This window comes from Amborella trichopoda, chromosome 4 (assembly GCF_054954075.1).
Source record: "Amborella trichopoda isolate Santa Cruz 75 chromosome 4, AtrichopodaSantaCruz75HAP2 v2.0, whole genome shotgun sequence".
Lineage (NCBI taxonomy): Eukaryota > Viridiplantae > Streptophyta > Magnoliopsida > Amborellales > Amborellaceae > Amborella > Amborella trichopoda.
Window position 1 is genome coordinate 56,534,547 of NC_142339.1, and position 20,553 is coordinate 56,555,099.

At 35.0% G+C, this 20,553-nt stretch overlaps 2 protein-coding genes across 3 annotated transcripts; one reads left to right on the plus strand and one right to left on the minus strand.

Annotated features, from left to right (window-relative positions):
* Positions 1-8,973: 8,973 nt before the first annotated feature.
* LOC18422371 (NAD(P)-linked oxidoreductase superfamily protein) lies at positions 8,974-9,855 on the minus strand. The gene has a single exon (XM_006827043.4). It carries the CDS (start codon positions 9,795-9,797, stop codon positions 9,192-9,194), a length of 606 nt encoding a protein of 201 aa, XP_006827106.1. The 5' UTR covers positions 9,798-9,855; the 3' UTR covers positions 8,974-9,191.
* A 1,205-nt stretch (positions 9,856-11,060) lies between these two features.
* LOC18422372 (Transducin/WD40 repeat-like superfamily protein) lies at positions 11,061-18,824 on the plus strand. Of its 2 annotated transcripts, none has more exons than XM_006827044.4 (3): positions 11,061-11,100; positions 11,231-11,385; positions 16,939-18,824. In XM_006827044.4, exon 3 carries the CDS (start codon positions 16,969-16,971, stop codon positions 18,652-18,654), a length of 1,686 nt encoding a protein of 561 aa, XP_006827107.1. In that variant the 5' UTR covers positions 11,061-11,100; positions 11,231-11,385; positions 16,939-16,968; the 3' UTR covers positions 18,655-18,824. The 2 variants fall into 2 exon arrangements, with proteins under 2 accessions (XP_006827107.1, XP_088722020.1); XM_088865894.1 differs by having other exon boundaries at positions 11,066-11,100; positions 11,239-11,385.
* Positions 18,825-20,553: the final 1,729 nt, after the last annotated feature.

Here is a 20,553-nt window from a genome sequence, read left to right on the forward strand (position 1 = left end):
TATGATTCTATTTTATATGATTTTTGTTTTATTTTTTTGGTTGCTTTGGGTTGCTGATTTGGGTTAATTTGATTGTGAAGCCAAAATCAGGTACACCAACAGAAAGTATTAGGAATTTAGATATAAATTTCAATGGATTTCATTTAACTATGGGAAAAGTTTATATTGAGCCGAGGCTCTAAGCAATCAAATTAAAGCCTACCTAAAAATTGTTATTAGAATTGGTTGTTTTGATGCCCAAATATTCTCAAATTGATCATCTCAACATCAAGAAGCACATAAACATGAGAAAAAAAATGAATTTCCAGTTTTGGAAATAGTGTATTTTGCAACGTATTTTTGGACCGTCAATTTTCAAGATTTTAAAGTTTTCAAAGATCTCTCGATCTACTCTATTTTTAAATCTTTAAACTTTATAAATACAGATGAAAATATATTTTAAGGCTATAAAAAATATTTCCAGTATTGAAACCACATTTTTCGATACTATTTGTATGCAGGCTCTAATTTGATTGTTTAGAGCTTAGGCTCTATACAAACTGCACCCAACAACTATTTCTTACTCTTGGTCATCCACTATGATTTTTTATCCAAATTGAGCAAATAAATTGTTCAGAATTTCATCCTGCCCAAAGACCTTTCTTTTCAATGGGGCATGTCTTACATGCCTTCATTGTGGTGAGCCAAAACTCATCACAAAGGCAGAAGAATACAGGCAGAAGAATAACGGAAAGGCAAGTGATGACAGTATGGAAAACAACGAAAAACCCAAACAGGATTAACTCATGATTTCCAAATCATCCCTACTCTGACAATTTTCAAAAAAATGAAAACCCAATTTTGATTTCTGTATAGGGATTAACTCATGATTTTCCATTTTGAGTAGCAGGGAATAGCAAGGAGGCTTGTTTGTCATGGAGATTTTCTAGGGGCCCATTTTGTATGTTGACCCTACATTTAATTTTAAATTATACGAATTAACTTCTCACATTCATTCCAAACTTCAATATTGTTTGTAATATTGATTTATTTTCTTTTTCCTTTCCATTGTATCATTATGTATAGTCTTATTACATTCCAAATATTCTATTAACATCAATGTATTAAAAATGTACCAAACTACATTTTTTATTTTGAAACTAATAATTAATATATCTTGTAGTGCAAACAATGTAGGACTTATCTCCAAGTCCTACACTTCATGTGCCTGGGGGACCAAAAGCTCTTGTTCCCCATTTTTACATTTTTCACAAATAGAAAGCAACAAATGATAATAATATAAAAAATGAAAGGCAATTAGTATGCCCCTCCAAGAACTACAAAAAAGAGAGTGGAATGAGTTGTTCTTTTATTATATTTGGCTCTTTTTTCTTTTATCCGCTTTCCATGGAGGTGCATGGCTTGTATGTTACTCTCGTCCATTGGACATGGTAGCCTTAGACAAGCTGGTTTCTTTCTTGGTTCTCTCGTTTTCTTTGGATAAGCAATGGATGGGAAATATCAAAAGTATCCTCTCTCTCTCTCTCTCTCCAAATCCGTTTGTTTTGAAGGGCTCTCTCGCCCCCTCACCAATGGATACATTTGATCCCATATTCACATAGGTATACTGTCATAGTATACTTATCCCCAATTATGTACTGAAATTTGTAACCCAAGAGGAACCTCTCTCTCTCTCTCTAGCACACAAATTCTCTCTCAAAGCACACACACCAAGGGAAATTCAAGATGCACACACCATTATTCTCTCTCTCATATTGCAGAGCACAAAACAAGTAATCTGAAGTCCACCATGCGTTTATTTTCTATCCATATTAAGAACCCATATTCTAAGTTATTTCAAAACAAGTAATCTGAAAGTTCATGCGTTTATTTTCTATCCATATTAAGAACCCATATTCTAAGTTATTCCCAAATTACATCGTAACCACAACATAACTATGTCATTTTAGATATGAGCAGTTCAATATTAAATCGATGTGAGCATGTCTATGGTGAGTACAGGCCCGTACTCTAGATCTGAGTATGTCTATGGCGAAAACAGGTCCGCACTCTTCACTCATAATATAAAACTATTTCTCTCCAGTCCTTTGACAGTTTTGTAGCACCCGCTTCCACCCGGGTTTCAAACATGGTTTTGTCATGTTCGGGAGCCCATTTGATACGCCTCATCTCTTCACCACTTGGTACAATAATTTGGACGACAGCCATACTGGATTTTAGTAGGATTTCTCTCAAACATATGTATGCATTCATAAATGACATGTGCAAAACCGAATGCCTAAAAAATAAATAGAACGCAAGTCTACATTCTCAATTCACACAGCCCCATTGATCAATAATCTGTAACAATCAACATAATAAATGCAAGAAATATTCGATACCCCAATTGATCAATAACCTGTAACAATCGACACAATAACGTACAGTTTCATTCACCAGCCATTCATAAGTTTCACTCAAAAACTAAACATCAAACAAGGGAGCAACCACATTCAAACATATGTCGACATTCATAAATAAACTGTGAAAATTTGAATGCCCAAGATTACTGTCTTGGAAAGAATTACAAGTTTATAGCAATACAAGGGAGACACTAATTATCACCAGCAATAGCTGCCAATGAATGGCACAATGAATGTTCCAATTATACCAAAAGGAACAACAACAACAACAACAAAAATTTCAAACCTCAAACAGAACTCAATACAATGCTCCCTACAAAACCTTAATCTTCTTAACATTTTCTGAACACTGATCACAATTTATAGTAGATGTGTCAGCACCCATGATCCTATCCCTCATACCAAAGATGAACCTCGTCAACCAAGATCTCATCCCTTGTATCAAAGATGAAGCATTTCTTGCCAGTAAATAAACATCACATTGTGAATGCCTAAAATGTTATTTTTGCAGTTCCAAAGCTTCGTCCCTATATATTGATTAAAAATAAAAAATTGTCCATTTATGACACAGGTCGCCATCCAAACTCACTCTTGATGGCTTCTCTAACTTGAAAAGGCCCCAATGCCATCAAAGGCAAAATCCAAGGCATCTACCTCTACAAATTGTTCATAACATGCGACTTTAGAAGCGAGAGGACTGTATGGGTGCACCTTCATTAGGTTCTCAACCCTATTTACATGATCAAACTCTACAGTCTGATACCATGGTAGAGTCAGAGAAACTGTGCATGTATTTCCATATATTAGAAAGAGTGGTTAATGCATATATATAATTAATTTAGGTGCATAAAAGTCACAAATACCTCATACAAGTAAGATGACACAAAATGCATTTATATAATTAATTTTCCCAGAATCTCTTCATCCATATGAGAATCATGCTAATAGCCATCTAGAGCCTGCAATTCATGCCTGCTGCTTTCCACCATCCCCCAAACACATTTTTACTTTTTAAGTATTTCTTACCATTGAATTATGAACAAAATTATGCACAACAACCTCCCATTACAAGTATATATATAATAACACAAAGTTCATGTGAAAAAATTATATAGTTGCGTGCTTGTTATGTCTCGGTGCAAAGCTCCTAAACCACATTCGGCATGTAGTCAGTGAATTCAGATTAGATTTATAGTACCAGATTTCAAATGCATTCAATTACACAACCTTAACTACCAATTAAAAAACTCAAAGCCAGATTGCGCGAAAATAGAACATCTTAAACAATTATATAGGATAAGTGTAATAAAGCAAACAGATCTTCTTACCCATAAAGCAAACAGAATTCCCTTCTGAAATCACAACAAATTCATAACTTAGAGGAGAGAGAAAGGGCAAGAAGAAGCAGAAAAAGGAGAGAGCGAGGGAGAGCTGAACGTCGTCTTCCTGTGTCAAGGTGATGACCCCTTTAACCTTACCATTACCCTTGAGAACAGCGAGTGCTTTCTTGGTGGCTGTAACAATGGTGAGAGGTCTGCGAATCGTGGTGGAGGAGAGACTGAAGGACTGGTTCGACACCTTAAGAGATGCACCTCTAAAAGACGAGTGCTGAGTGATCGGAGAGGACAGAGAAACAAGGGCAGGAGAAGCGAAGGACTGGTTCAACACCTTAAGAGATGCACCTCTAAGGATTCGAGGAAGTGCTTGTTTAAAATTGATGCTGCAATTGCAGCGTATGAAAGAGAATGAATTCAATAAATTTTTTGTTGTGATTTGCTTTAGCATTGATAAACTAGTTTGATTGTAAAGTTGGGGGTATTTACTTAGATGGGTTTTGTTATTTTCCCTATTTTTGTGTTTTTGATGTGATGATTAATGCAAGAACGAGATTGCTGGTTCCTTTGATATGTGGATCATTTTGTGAAGGGAAAAGTTTATATAGAGCCGAGGCTCTAAACAATTAAATTATAGCCTACATCAAAAATCTCAATGGAAGAGGTTGTTTTGATGCCCAAATATCCTCAAATTGATCATCTCAATGTCAAGATGCATGGACATGAGAAAAAATGGATTTCAAGTTTTGAAATTAGTGTATTTTGTTACACATTTTTGGACAGTCAATTTTCAAGATTTTTAAGTTTTCATAGATCTGTTGATCTACACTAGTTTGAAGCTTTAAACTTTATTAATACAGATGAAAATATATTTTAAGACTATCACAAAGATTTTCATTATTGAAACCACATTTCTCGACACTATTTGAAGGTAGGCTCTAATTTGATTCTTGAGATCCTAAGATCTATACAAACCACACCCTTTTGTGAAATATCCTCATCAATTTTTGAAGTAAACACCATATTATACAATCACGCATTGGACCCTTAAACCATAACTGCTTCAATTCTCTTCAACCATAGGGATATTCTGTTTTTTCCTTTAGCAATATCGCTTCTGTGGTGTTTGCTTATGTCCTGTGTCATAGTGGAGCCACCAACATTTGCAGTGCCCTTAATGTATGCGCTATATGGCTTCTATTGTTCACAAGAGTAAACTGTTAGAAGTTAGAAACAACCAGTAAACGCTACAAAAAAAAAAATCATTAGCAGAACTGGAAGGAATAAAATATTGCTTTTATTTTCCTATGCACCACAAAAAAAAAGCATTATTTTCTAGAATAATGTAACTGAAAGAGGATTTTCGAATTCGAAAATACCATAAGGGTTCAGCAGTGATTCAACTAAAATATCAAATATCACTCTATAGGCTTGAAAAAAATAATGTCTTCAGATTGAATAACAACCGATTAATTTACAAAGAGTGAGATCCAAGAGTTGACACACTCAAAATCCAATTGTAATTTATTTGCGAATGATCATCAAGTGATTCTTAAGTGGATTCTGAAATCTCAAAACAAGATAATCATCCCAAGTAAGTCTTTTGCTCGAGGGAGTAAAAAGTGGACAGTATGCTCCCGAGGGAGCACAACTTAGGTGCTCATTAGTTTTGAATAATCTAGATTTGGGGGTTTTGGTGTGTCTACCGCACCTAATCAAGTGGGATCTCCTTCCAAAAATTGTCTTTGAACGAATTTTGAATCTAAAATTTCACAATTTGATAATATAAATTACCAAGGAATTCACTGAGTATGTTCATCCAAAAACAAGGCAGAGTGAACTATCGCGAACAACTAAACCACTTGGTTTAGTAATAGTTTTTTTTTTGAGCAAATAAGGAACACCTAAACCATTTGGTTTAGTACTAGTTATAGATAACCTTACTCAATATGAGCCCACCATCTGTATTAAATGCCAAAGATTAGATGCTCGCAAGACCATATCATCCAATTTTTGGATGGTCAGCACAAAGTGTTTAGGAACTCAAGATTCATATCTAGTAACACAAAATTGGATCCACCCCACCCCCAAATATGCCCTTTGCCCAAGGGAGTAAGTGAATAGTGAACTCCCGCTGGAGTACTCTATACAAGGGTATATGTGTTTCTACAGCGTCATAAATATTCATGTCTAAAGTAAAATGCCGATGTATGGTAGGATTGCTTCATTTCTGGGATTGGCTTTACCTTGATATATCGGAACTGACCTCCTCCTTATTTTGTTGAGGTATGACTTCTGAGAGGATCAAAATTCCTCTACTAAGACAGATGGTAGCCATTCAGTTGATCCAATTTGAAGAGGCCAACAAGTGAATTTGTCTGGCATCCAGATAAAAGAGGCTAGGTCCATTTCCCCACATTCTATTCTCAAAGTATATTAACTACTGACATCTGGATATCGTTAGTCTTGGAAAGCTTCTTTTCAAATGGAAAGTAGACGTTTGTAAATTATGTTCATGGTTAATGTCCTTAATAAATCCAATGAGTGACTTATAATCCTTTTATATGCAAACAAACAGCTATCCCACATTTTTATGACAAATCAAATAGTCCAGCAATTTCGCCGGCAAAGGTCATCAAGTGAGTTGTAATGACAATTGAAATTATTGGAAAAGAGATGTTAGTATATATTCTCAACGGCGAATACAATTGAAAAAGAAAAAGGGCAGCAAGTATCATCAGAAAGTCAACTAGTGCTCCATCAGTGTATTACTATGGAGCTCAAACATGGGAGTACACATGTAATGGCTTGCGCCAGTCCATTGATTATTGACCTACAAGACTCAAAATCCGGATTTCAAGACTCAACCATGATAAAAGGATGTGAACAAATGATATAGTGAGGGCAATAGCCAGAAAGCATTGACAGCAAAGACCAGGGGCCTAAGAAAGGTAGTGCATCATAGGGCCGAGATGAACCCCCAGAGAGAGGAAAGGCATTAATTCTATTTCCTAGCTATGTTGTCATTCTTCATGATCATCAATTAGGGATACGTTTTTTGTTTTCCTCGATCTGTAATCTTAGGCACTTTAGAAAAATCAAGACCATAGGTTAGCCGATTAGCGAAATCTCTACACCATGGTTTCACATTAATCTGAACAATCCATGGTTTTGTTCTCACCAAGAAGCCATCAATGGTATTATATTTTTTTCTCATAGAGAAATGAACATTTTGACTTTATTCACAACCATAATTTGTAATATACTTCCTTCATCCACTAAGTCCCTCTCCTACCTGCTTTTGGGGCTGCGGCATATTTATCTTGTGTAATGAGCTGCGATGAACCTCAGTTGTGTATCACGCTATCTTAATGTCACTATGTAGGTTTCAAGTTTTAATCCATGCTTGTCAATTGAACAAAAAAAATGAATCTCACGAAAATAGAGAAAGCCTGCCTGAGAATTGCTAGAAAAAGAAAAATCAGAAAAGGGACATTAACAACACAAAATAATAAAGTTATAGAAAATTTTTTAGCACTACCTATACTTGGACATTCCGGCTTCGTATCCATGATTTGATATTGAAAGCAGTACCATCTGATTCATTATTCGGGGTGCAACTGATTTGGAGAGGCTAAGGTTTTTAAAACTTCCAGATATTCAATAAAGATAATTTCCAAATCCAAACCCAAGTGTGACCAAACTACAAGAACAAGCCAAAAGTTTCTACACAGAACAATCATTGTAGTGGAAGTATAGAAAGACATGACATGGACTTAGTTCTACACTAGATATTTTCTAGATTCTTCACGAGATTAATTGCACAACTCGTCTCTACAATTTTTCCATCTCATCCTTGTTTTTCCTTTATCCTACAAGTCCCACAAACCCAAAGTTCCAACGATTTCTCTATTATGCAAAAACTAAGGCTCCAAGAAACAGTTTTTATTCTTTACTCCAACTTTTAAAAAAAAAAAATTAATTAATTTTTTAAACCTTTCTCGAATAAGGAGTTCTCCATAGACATGTTAAAGACGAGAAGAAACCGAAAAATGAATACTAGTCAAAACAAGAAAAGGGGTTAATCAATTAAAAAACCAAAAATCAGTTCACAAGAAACACCTGCCTGATATTTCTCAAAAAATATCACTCAAATGGCAAATTCCATTAAGATTAAAAAATGTCACATGCTATCGAAATATATGGAAGATATGATTGAGTGAAACATAATGAATATTTCAGCTTCTAGAAAAAGATAAAAGATCATAACGGCATTTTCAAAACTAATAGATATAGTGGTAGCTTTGCATACAGTTAAATTAAAAAATCCTCCAAGCTATCAGCCTCCGAAAAGTAGTCTACCTACCAAAAAGCAGCCATTTATCAACTGCAACTACTCTGCATCTACAAGTGAAATTACCATGCTTGACATCTCACAGTACCAAAATAAGAACAAGAAAAACAACACACATAGTGATAATCTAAAACTCAATAAGAAAATACTCGAATTTTACCATTTCTATCAACTAGTAACAACAACTTCAATCTAACATAATACCATATTCCATTCATAAGAATACTTTCATTAACCAATTTCACCTTAAAGTTATTTTGGCATGATCCAACCGAGAAACATGGAAAACCCACTATGAATATCAAACCAAATCAGAAAACAATTCTGTATGCCATTCGATTTCATATACTAGTAGTAGTAGTAGAAACCAAATCAGAAAACAATTCTGCATTATGCCATCCAATTTTAAATACTGGGAGTAGTAGCAGTATAGAAGTAGGAGTAGTAGAGCAGAAGTAGTAGTAGCGGCAGCAACAGTAGTAGGAGTAGCACTACCAGTAGCAGGCCTAGCAGTAGTCGTAGTAATGCCATTCAAGTTTAAATACGAGTAGTAGCAGTGGTACAGGTAACAGTAGTAGTAATAGCAGTAGCAGTAGGAGTAGCAAGTCACAGCGGTAGTAATAGCAGCAGCAGTAGTAGTAGCAGTACCAGTAGTACCGGTAGTAGCAGCGGTAGCAGTATCAGCAGTAGCAGCGGTAGCAGTATCAGCAGTAGCAGTAGTAGAAAGAAAATTTTTACAAAATCATAAGCTCGTATGAGGGGAAAAAAAAATCTCTGGTCACCTTCAGTCTTCTCTCTCATTACTAAAATAAAAACCTAAGCTAAAAAACCCTAAAATATCTGGAGCGCATATCTAATTATTCATTAAATAGAGACAACAAACTATTCCAAATTCCAATCAAATCAATTTCATTTCTGCAATTTAGCTCTCACAGTTATAATTCTACACAGCCACAAATGTCTAAAGAATATTAACACAGCTCAGAATTCAATAAAAAATTTTAATTGATAGAAAACAAAAATTTACAGTCCCAGTCACACATTTTCATCAAAACCCACCAAATTTCACCTTTCTCAGATCACAATTCACCTCAGTGAATCCTAAAAACCTTTCGGGACACGCGCCTTTTCTGGCAAATTTTGCGCCTTATCAGCCATGAACAAACAGTAATCAGCAACTTCTCTAAACTTGGGCACACTCCTCAGATCAACTTTAGTCCCATCATTCAAAGTTATGACAATATCACCCCATTCCCCTACAAAACGAGGCACCACCTGAACATCCTTAACCACTTTATAAGAGAAATCACTTCTATCGTTACCAGTAAGCCCTGATATCACAGTGACCCGCAAATTGGTGAACCTGTATCTCAAGAAAAATGCCCTGAAAACGGCCGCTATGGTTAGAGGCATCCACAGAAGAGTAAAACCCAACAAGAGATTTGACAAAAGGTCGCCATAATGGGCTCCCCCATCAAAGAAAACGCGCTCTTCAGTGGGTTTTTCAGGGGTAATCCTAGCCGTTGGATTGTTTGTTGGGGAAGAGACATGGAGGCGAGTTAGAAGTCTATTCTGGTTGTTGGGGTGAAATTTAGAGGAAAATTTAGAGAAATCAATGGAGAATTGATAAATTTGGGTTGGGCTTTTTGGATTTGCAGAGATGGTGGAGAAGAAGGCAAAAGAAAACGGGTAAGACGATGCAGCCATGCTTATCCAGTTGTTCTGCGCATCCTGTGGCCGGTTCTGTTTTGAATTTGTTGGAAAAGAACAGCGTACCATACACCACTCGTGTATGGTATAACATTTTGTAACATGTACCATCGATTTCTGCGATGCACGGGAAGAACTTATCCCTTTTGCTTAATCTCCGCCATCCGTTGTGGAAAGCGTAGTGCTGATGTGCCATGGAGCACTTTGTTGCCTTGTATTACCACAAATGTGAGCATTTGTGGTTCTACCTTGTGGACCGTGGAAATGCACCCGGCATGGTTAATCATCACCCTCCAAAGGTTTAGTATAGTGAGCTTTCAACAAATGAGAAACAATTTCTAACTTAAAAAAGATATAGCGAAATTGGAAATGTATGCAATGAGACCAAGGTAATCAGTAATATTGACTGTTAAATTTGAAATTGGGGGGTCGATGATGTGTCATTGTTCGAGCACAAAGCTCAAAATAAATTTTTTTGCATATGGTAACATATTTTCATTTATTGGATTTTACATCCAATAGCTATAAGTGATTGTGATCTCTTTATACCAAAAATAAATATTTTTAGAGCATACAAACCCTAACAAACTTGGCATATGCTTTGAAATTTAATTGAGCTTTGGTATGAAAACCTACTACCAACTAATAACTTCTAAATTCATAAAATTTGTGAAATGAGATACGAGCATGTGAAATGAGATAAGGGCAAATTTGAAACCAAATCTAGTTTACATGAAACATAGTTTCTTGAGTCAAAATGATCAACTTAATGAATTGCCAAGTATCATAGTTGTACATGACATTTCTTCATGCGATCACATGTTCAAGAAGATTGCATGCTCTAGGTAGATATCATGTATTTATGATTTATCCTGTGCGTACAATCTTTTATATGTAAAGAATGACTTAGGTTTGTGGGCACTTGTCATTCACTCATTACTTATCAAGTTTGGAATGTGGTTGGAAAGAAAACTAACTAAATAACATGTATGTATTTATGCAAAGAAAAGCACGTAAATATTTTGTTTTTTTATTTCAGATTAAGTGGTTGTAAATGTTCATTAACCGGACTCAAAGTTTGGAAAAAAAAAAAGAAAAAAGTTTTTCAAACTTCCTCATAAATCCTAAGCCATCCAAGTTATCTAATTTTAGGAGTAATTATGACCACTTTGTAATTCCTTTACAAAAAATCTATGCTCAAAATAGTACATATTATAATTCATGATATAAGTATTTCAAAATTACAATCTCACCTTTTTCGTTTTGCAAATACTGTTTCCACTCTTCCGGTGCCAAACAGGTCAGTCTAATATTCCAATTATTTTTAACCGTTATGCCCCTCATTTTTAATTAGAAATTTTTTATTTAAAATTTATGTTTTTAAAATTATTTAGGGGCATTTTTGCCATTTTTAATTAAGAGAAGAGTAGGGTTTCAGGAAACGAAAATTTTTGAGACAGAGCAAACTAGGGTTTTACGGGCATTTTTCCGTTCGTTCTCTCTCACCCTCTGCGAGCAAGAGCTAGAGGAACCTGTGCGAGCAAGAGCAACCCCAGAGCGAGCAAGAGCAGCAACCTCTCAATCAGTGAGTTATACTCAGATTAGCCTCCTTCGTTTTCTTTTCTTTTCTTTTCTTCTTCTTCTTCTTTTTTTTTTTTTTTTTTTTTTTTTTTTTTTTTCTATTTTAGGTTTTCGGATCCTCTCAGGGGTTTTCTTTAGGGAACCTTGTAGAAGAATTTAGGCTTTTCCTTATTTTACTCTGTTGTAAATTTTCTGTAAAAATACTTGGGGCTTTCCCACTAATATTTGTTTGTTGTAAATCTCCTGGATTTTATTCTGTTTTCTGGTTTCTTGTTCCATTTCTTTTCATACACAAGTGAACAAGATAATCTGAATTATTTCATTGATTCATAATATTTGATGCCCCAAATGCATGTAAAAAATCAGCAACCTTGATATATATATTCATGTATTGATGATTCTAGAGAGCTACATTAGTTCTATATTTTGTGGCTTGAAATGGGAGCCACGAAATTTCAGTTTACAGTGTGGAACTTTCATATCTTGCTATTGTCCCTCCATAAATATTTTCTTCTTCTTATTATTATGGGTTGGATTTCCTCTGTTTATTTGGTGGTTTTTGGTGATGTTCTGTACCCAACAAAGCTGAGAATGTTCTTGTATAATCTGATTTATTTCCTGGATTAATGGATGAAAATTTTATTCAAAATGGAATGGATGAAAATTTTATTCCCTTTCTCTCTCCTCTGTCCTTTTTCTTCCATCCTCTCTCTGTCTCTAGAGTCTCTACCCTCACCTACTCCAACATCTTTCCTATCTCCAATTCTCTCTCAAAATTTCTCTTCATTTGCAGCGAGAGATAAAGAGAGAAAAGGCTAAGCAAAGGCAAAGTTTGCAAGAAGATCAATTATAGAGAAAAAAAAAAAGCCTGTTATTTGAACTTCTAATAGAGAGAAATCATTGGGATCAATTTTGATTTTATGGGATTTTTAGATTGATTGAAGAGTTGGTTACAGTGATAAAGACCTTGTTTGTCAATAGATCCTGGTGAGGCAGTAATATGTTTTTTCTCTCTAGGACTTAGTTGATTGTGGATTGATATGTGATTTTGTTGCAATAGAGAGAGAAATTCAAGAAGTTGTTTACTTTTACAATTGAAGAGAACCGTTGTTGTAGGGGAGGGTTAGACAGAAATTCAGGATCTTTTAAATAGATGAATGAAGAGAAGAGTGTTGGAGTTTAGAAAGACTATGGTTGATTTGCTAATATGAAGTTGAAAGCTTAGAGATTGTTTTTTTCTTTGAAAGATTGTAAAAAAAAGAAAAAAAAGAGAGAAATGTTAAGAGGTAAAGAAGGTATTCTGACGGTCTCTCTTCTTGCTCACTAATGAAGGATCTCTCTCTCACTTTGAACAACCTCCCTCTCCAAAAAAGTATTGGAGGATCTCTCTCTCTCTCATTTTGAACAACCTTCCTCACCAAAAAAGTTTAGAGAATGTTCCTGTATGGCATGTTTGTATGTTTATCACTACTTGGATGCATCCATACTGTCCTTTGATATCTTTTATGATATCTGGATCATTATTTTGTTTGAAGTTGGGTTTGAATGGCTGAAATTGCTAGAAAGCTTGCTTCAAATTAACTCAAAGGCATATTTTTGCCTGTAGTTGACGCAGCATATGGTTGTGGCTTAACTTATGTTCATTTGATCCGTAAGAGCTTAGAAGCTTCGAGTGTATCTGACAGTATGGCTAGACTTATTCAAATTATGTCATTTGGCCATGCTATAAATCAGTGGTATTTTACAACAATACTATGGGTTGACATTCTTCTGTTGCATTCAGTTTATGAAGAATGAGTTTGTTAGTATTCTTTCTTTGTTCATGGGTAAGGGAGCCAACGTAGTATTTAGGAATGAAAATGGTGTGGGCTTCAAATGCCATATTCATATCATTTTATTTTATTTCGTAATCTCATGTCTCTTTTAATATCCTATAAATTTGTGTTGAAGAAGCCATTTTCACAAGTAGATGTGCTTATATTTTTTGATAGTTAATTACAAGTAATCATATGAAATTAAACAATATATTGTTAATAATATACTAAACTTGTGATTAATTAAGTTCGCTTTGTAAAATCATGCAAACCCTTTTAAAACAGTGGTTGCTTACATGGAAATAAGAACCTATTTATGAAATCTCCAAGCACAAAAGTATTCCTAGAATGTATTTACATGTTTGGTATTATATTGGATGAATGGAAGGAACCTTATTTAGTTACAAAATGTTATTACAAAGAACTGCATTTCTCACATCATATCTATGAAATACATAATTAACAATATTACAGGCAGTTTCCAGCTTTCCCATTGCCAAACAAATGAAATTACCAGCACCACACTTTATCAAACTGGGTTTCCAGCTTTCAAGCTGCCAATTTTCACCTGCATTCTAGAATCAATGGCAGTGCTGCAGTGAAAGTTATCAAACGGCACCTTACTGTCTCTATCTAGACGACGATCATTATGGTCTTGGTTATTGGTTGAGTTCAGTTCCTTTCTAAAATACTTGTTAAGAAGAGCGACAACTTCTCTAGAATGTGTTTTAATTGTTTATCTGATCAAGCATTTGGGTTGTACCTACTTTTGTTGGTATAGGGTATAGTTCAACAATCATCTCGGTTATCAGGTGACAAACCTGCGATCTTGGGACATGTTTGGGTCATGCTGCTGAATTTCTGTAAAAATATAGTGTGTATATACATTTCCTGATTTATGTATGTTTTTTCCTATCTCGACAATGATATGCATGTATCTCTTTTTTCATGTATCAATTTGTGAATGATATGCATGTATCTCTTTTTTCATGTATCAATTTGTGTGTGTGTGTGTGCGCGTGTGCGCGTGTGTGTGCGCGTGTGCGCGTGTGTGCGTGTGCGTGTGTGTGTGTGTGTGTGTTTTTCTATATTGATTTGAAAAAATACTGTTTGTTCCTTAGTATCCATCTGTAATGCATTGGGATATAAAATATTCATGACTTTATAACAAATCCTATGGACCAAAGCAATATTCTGAGACCCTGGATCCATATCAAATCCTTGGGTTTTTATATTTAGATTAAGAACTTTCAGCAGATTGGATCAGTTAAAGCTACTAAAAAATTGGTAAAACAATTGAAATATATTGATCCATTACACAGGCAAGATTCAATTATTCCCAAAAGAGAATCTGAGAATTTATTATGTCATTCGTCTCTTAAACAGAGTAGAACATAATTATTTAGACCAATCCTAGTGAGTGGTTTTATTGCTATTTGAACAAGTCCTATATGCAGATATTTACATCCTTTGTTTCTATGATCTTGTATCATCCTATTAGAAAGTAGCTGAAAACTGTTTTGTTCATCAGTAACAGAAATACTTTCTTGAACAGTTTTTATAGAAAATCCTGTTTTAAACTCAAATGTCCCTTTCTTGTAAACATCAGAAGCTGGGACTTTAGGGATATTCCAATTTTGAATTTGTTTTTCTATATTATTTATGATTACTTCTTCTCTATTTCTTATACGTCGTGTACTAAAGAGGCTCACCTACTAGATAGTGTTCTAAGGAAGTTTTCCATTTTAGAGAATAAGTTGATTACTGAGTCAATCGGAAACAGTCCCTGTACCTTTCATGGCTCTTCCTGGCCTATTTGGTAGTTCGGGTCACGACGACTTTAGTATCAATCAGTTCTCTGTAATAAAAAACTTTCTTAGTCTTACTAGTCCTTAAGACAGTCTTAGCCTACAGGTCACCACTGTAATTTACTTGGCTTTGATACCATTCAGCGCAGGAGCAATTATACGTAAAGGTACATCAAAATATAGAAATAATCAGAGATATTTTAACAATATTGCAAACCCAAATAGTATTAAAAAATAGACACGTAAAGGAGTAGATACATTAACTATAAACCAATTCACATAAACAACATGCCAGAATTTTATACATACAACTATCTTAAACTGCATAAGGGAAAGAAGACAAACAACTTACATATGACACTTGCAGAAACTAGAAAACAACTTCCACTCGTCTGGGCAATAACTGGGTAGTCAGTCCCAGTTACAATCACACATATAGTATACTCAGCTTACAGACACTTTTCAAAGTGATCTGGTTGGCATGACACACCACCAGATATGCAGTTAGAGAATAGAGTTACAGAGAGAGAGTACAGTTGCGGAGAGATTAGAGAGATATAGAAGAGAGAGAAAGAGAGAGAGAGAGAGACAGAGAGAGTTGTAGAGGTGTAGAGAGATTACTGAGGGAGAAAAACTCTCGGATGCTCTCATGAGCTGGGGGCTTCGTCCTTTTTATAGCCCTCCCATCTTGAAGCGGATTCAAGTTCTTTCTAGTCCGCCCAATCGTAAGATTCTTTAATTTGGTGGCTATAGTGAAAAGGTGTCGGCAGAAAGGACATGCTGGTGGCTACAGTGAAAAGGTGTCGGCAGAAAAGACAGGCTGGTGGCTACAGTGAAAAGGTGTCGGCAGGCTGGTGGCTTCAGTGAAAACGGTGCTATTCTGTCTTATTTTGGGGATTCGTGTGCTGTGTGGACTGCAGTCGTTCCGCCCCTATTTGGCTTATTGTGATAATCCGTAATCCATGTCTTCATTCTCTTGCTCATGGTTTTCTTCATTCTGGGTCGATGTTGACATGGCTTCCTCTTCTTCTTCAAATCTTTGTAGTAGTTTTTTCTTGAGCTCCTCCTTAGTAGCTTTTGGATATTTTTGACGTAAATGTATATATATATATATATATATATATATATATATATTTTTTATGTGTTTCTTTTTGTACATATACTCGAATATTGATAAATTAATAGAAATGGCTGCGGAAAGGAGATTTATGCCTCAATTCTTGATTATATTTCTTTATTTTTTTTAGAGATATTTGAGTGTGAGGGAGATGGGGTTGTCCACAGTGTCAGGCTGGGCTTCGAACCCCCGACCCTGATACATGTGAACAACACGCCACCATGACAGCACATCAAGCCGACGATTATATTTATCTATTTGCAAGTGTTACTATAATATATACTTGAGTATATGAACGCATAAGAAATTGCTGAGAAAGGAGTATGGACTACTTATGAGTTTTAGAACCTTGTTTTACGGATTATGTTCCTATTCCTGAGGAACTGATCTGTCAAGGACTTTCCAAGGAATTGGAAGAATTCTATATTGCGAAGACTGATTTTGTGGGGCAGCGTCTTATTTCGGATAATTGAAGAAAGTACCCTTACTTTCTGGAATTCTTGAAAGAAATTATTCTCCAACTTCAAAAGTGATCATCATGCCCCTTCTGGTGGAAGTCTATTAAACACTTAAGATTTCTAATATACTAAAGATAAATATTTCTCTTAAGTTTTGATATGAAATGTGAAAAGTAAATCAGATGGTGATCTTTCTGCTAGATATGTTTCGCTTCATTTGGAATGTGATATTGAATAAAAAGCAGTTTAGATTATTATAGTAAATGTTATTGCTCTCGAATGTTAAAATACTCTGGCTGTATTTTGTTATTTGTTGGTTTGTTTTTGAGTTTTTTGTTAATTATTTCGTGTACATTGCAGGCACTGCAGGAGCACTAGTCAGTGGTGAAAATGAGTTTTATTTCCCAGAATGTTTCCTCAAAAAATCGTCCTGATAAAAGAAATGCGGAGGAAAGTGGGTCAAATGTGGAGAAGGAAAATGGGTCTTTAACTGTGAGAGATGGTGAGGAAAAAGAAAATGTGTACGAAACTGATATGGGTAGCTTGAAAAATGCGAAGAGAAGAAAAACTGAGGAAAGAAGTCTTCGGGAGAAGAATGAAGCCAAGAGGCTCGAGGAGTTCCTCTTTGGATCCCTTTATGCTCCTCTGGAGTTTGGAAATGAAGAAAAAGAGGAAATTACAGATACAAAGGAAGAAGCAGGAGCTTTTCTAATTATGGACAAGTCTCGAGAGGCTTATGATCTGGTACCTAAGGATATCTTGGAAGCCCAACCAATAAAAGGAGAGAGAAAACCTGCCTGGACAGACGAATCCGAAGCAAATACAGAGATTGATTTAGCAAAAGTAAGTAGGCTGAGGAAATTGAGAAGAGAAGCCCATGAGATTGTGATTTCGGGGGCTGATTATGTTTCAAGGTTGAGGTCTCAGCACACAAAACTGAATCCTGGAACTGAGTGGGCTCAACTTGGTAGAATGAAACTGAGCCATGGTGAAGATTCTGATGATGAAGATGATGAGGGGTTTGAGGTGGCACAAGGTTACTCTGAGGAAGATAATGATATTTTAAGGACAAGTGAAGATCTTGTGGTGAAGGATGGAACAAAGCTATTGCCTGGAATTCTTGAGTTTTCAAGGCTTAGTAATGCAAATGCTGAGGACCCATCAAATGCCCCCATCCATTCGGTCGAGTTCCATAGAAATGCCCAACTGTTACTCACTGCTGGATTAGATAGAAGAGTGAGGTTCTTTCAAATTGATGGGAAAAGAAACCCTAAGATACAAAGCATATTTATAGAAGATTGTCCAATCCGAAAGGCAGGTTTCTTGCCTGATGGATCACAGGCAATAATATCTGGAAGAAGGAAGTTCTTTTACAGCTTGGACATCGTGAATGCAAAGCTAGATAAGATAGGTCCTTTGATAGGTAGAGAGGAAAGGAGCCTAGAAAACTTTGAAATCTCACCTGATTCAAGCACCATTGCGTTTTTGGGTCGTGAAGGCTACATTCTCTTGGTTTCATCGAAAACAAAGCAGTTGATAGGGACACTGAAAATGAATGGGACTTCTCATGCTTTGGCCTTTGCTGATGATGGGAGGCAGCTCTTGAGCACAGGTGGTGATGGGCATATTTACCATTGGGATCTCAGAATGAGGAGGTGTTTCCATAAGGGTGTTGATGAGGGATGTGTTAATGGAACTGCTATTAGTGCTTCTCCAAATAGTAAGTTGTTTGCTGCTGGTTCAGATAGCGGAATTGTGAATGTTTATGATAGAGAAGACTTTCTTGGAGGCAAGAGAAAGCCATTAAAGGCTATAACCAATTTAACAACAAGGGCGGATGTTTTGAAATTTAACTGTGATTCTAGGGTTTTGGCTATTTGTTCAAAGATGAAGAAGAATGGCTTGAAACTTGTTCATGTTCCATCTTTGAGTGTGTTTTCAAATTGGCCTGCTCCAAATAGTACTTTACACTTTCCGAGCTGCCTGGACTTCAGTCCGGGTGGGGGTTTTATGGCAGTCGGAAACAGTGGAGGGAAAGTTTTCCTGTACAAGCTCCACCATTATCAACATGCCTGAGTGGACCCTAATGGATTGGGGCATCTTTGTAATGTACTTTCTAACTTGCGGAATCAAATGTTTCACTTATCAAGTGAGCTATTTCGTTCTCTTCTTTTGATTCGATTTGCACCTAGCTGGAGTTGTGGCTTAATTATTTTGGAATATGATGAAAGTTTAAATTGCCCAAATTTATTTATTTATTTTCTAGAATGTTTAACTTTTGTATTATGGAAGTTAAGTTTTTTATTACTTGGGAGTCTGAATTTGTGCCATCCCAATTTGAATTGAATATTTCTCTGCAGTTCATGCACGAGTGCTCCTTTAAATACCTTCTCTGATTATATTTACAAATTGATCCTCATTAGTTTTGATCATATAAATGTCTATTACAGAACAGTTTAATCTCTTGTATTTTAAGCAATAGCAAACACCAACAGAAATGAGATGAGATGGGTGATGTTCAGGATTTTGCTATGGTGGTTAAAGCTACAGACCACACTGTGCTTGGTGTGCCTACCAAGCCTTTTAGGGCTCGTTTGGATCCTAGGGTAAACAAAATCTTGTTTTGGATCATAACATGGTTATGCAAACCCTGGTTATACCAAATTGGTTATTGAGAAATAATTGTTTGGATAGCTGGTAGATAATACTTAGGTTATACAAAATCCCTTGTTTGGGTCATCTATTTGGCGTAACTTGGGTTTACACCATTTAGGACACATTTGGTAGGTACGAAACATTTTCGTGCAAATTATTTTCATATAAAAACTGTCTGACCCATATTTGGTATGCAACAATACATATAAAAAAAATTTCCATTAAAAAAATTTGTATCAAACTTTTAGATGGAGAAACTATAACAAATTTTAGAGAGACTACCAAAATTTTTTAAGAGAAAAACTGTCTCAATAATTTTAGAGAGAAAACTGTCAAAACTTCTCAACAAATATATTGAGATAGTTTCTCTATCTAAAAATTGGAAATTTCAGATAGGTGAAAATTTCTTTCTAATTTTTTTGAGATAGAAACGAAAATTTGATATAGTTTCTCTCATTAAACTTTAAAATACTTTTCCTCACTAAAACTTAAAATTTGAAAAAATTTCTTTATAAATTTTGAGATAATTTATCTCTCTAATTTTTTTAAGTAATTTCTCTCTCACTAAAACTTGATACAGTTTCATTCTCTAAAGTTTTATGATGCCCTCTCTAAAACTTCAAATTTGATATAATTTCTCTCTCTAAAATTTTATTGATAGTTCTCTCTCTAAAAAGTTTTATGTTGTTTCTCTCTCTAAATTTTGATGTCGTTTCTCTCTCTAAAACTTAAAATTTGAGATAGTTACTCCCTAAATTTTTTAAGATAATTACTCTCTAAAAAAAATTTAAGTCGTTTCTCTCTCTAAAGTTTTTAAGATACTCTCTCTTAAATTTGAAATTTGAGATAAATTCCCTTTAAAAATTTTGAGATAGTTTTTCTCTCTAAAAATTTAGGTATTTTCTCTCTCTAAAATTTTAAGGTACTTTCTCTCTCTAAAATTTGAAATTTAAGATAATTTCTCTCTCTAAAATCTTTGAGATAGTTACCCTCCCTAAATAAATTTAGATACTCTCTCTCTCTCTAAAATTTGATATAGTTTACATCTCAAAAATTTTAAGATACTTTCCCCTTTTTAAACTTAAGATTTTGAGATAGTTTCTCTCATTAAAAATTTTCAAATATTTGTCTCTCTAAAAAAAAATGTAGGTAGTTTCTTCCTCTCAAATTTGGTATAGTTTCACTATCTAAAATTTTACAATACTTTCTCTAAAAAACTTGAAATTTGAGATAGTTTTCCTCTCTAAAAATTTCATGTAATTTCTCTCTAAAATTTGATATAGTTTTTGCTCTAAAATTTTAAGATTTATTTTCTCTCTA

Bases quoted from the DNA above. Each gene is read 5' to 3' on its own strand.
- LOC18422372 (XM_006827044.4), top strand. From the start codon at position 16,969: ATGAGTTTTATTTCCCAGAATGTTTCCTCAAAAAATCGTCCTGATAAA.
- LOC18422371 (XM_006827043.4), bottom strand. From the start codon at position 9,797: ATGGCTGCATCGTCTTACCCGTTTTCTTTTGCCTTCTTCTCCACCATC.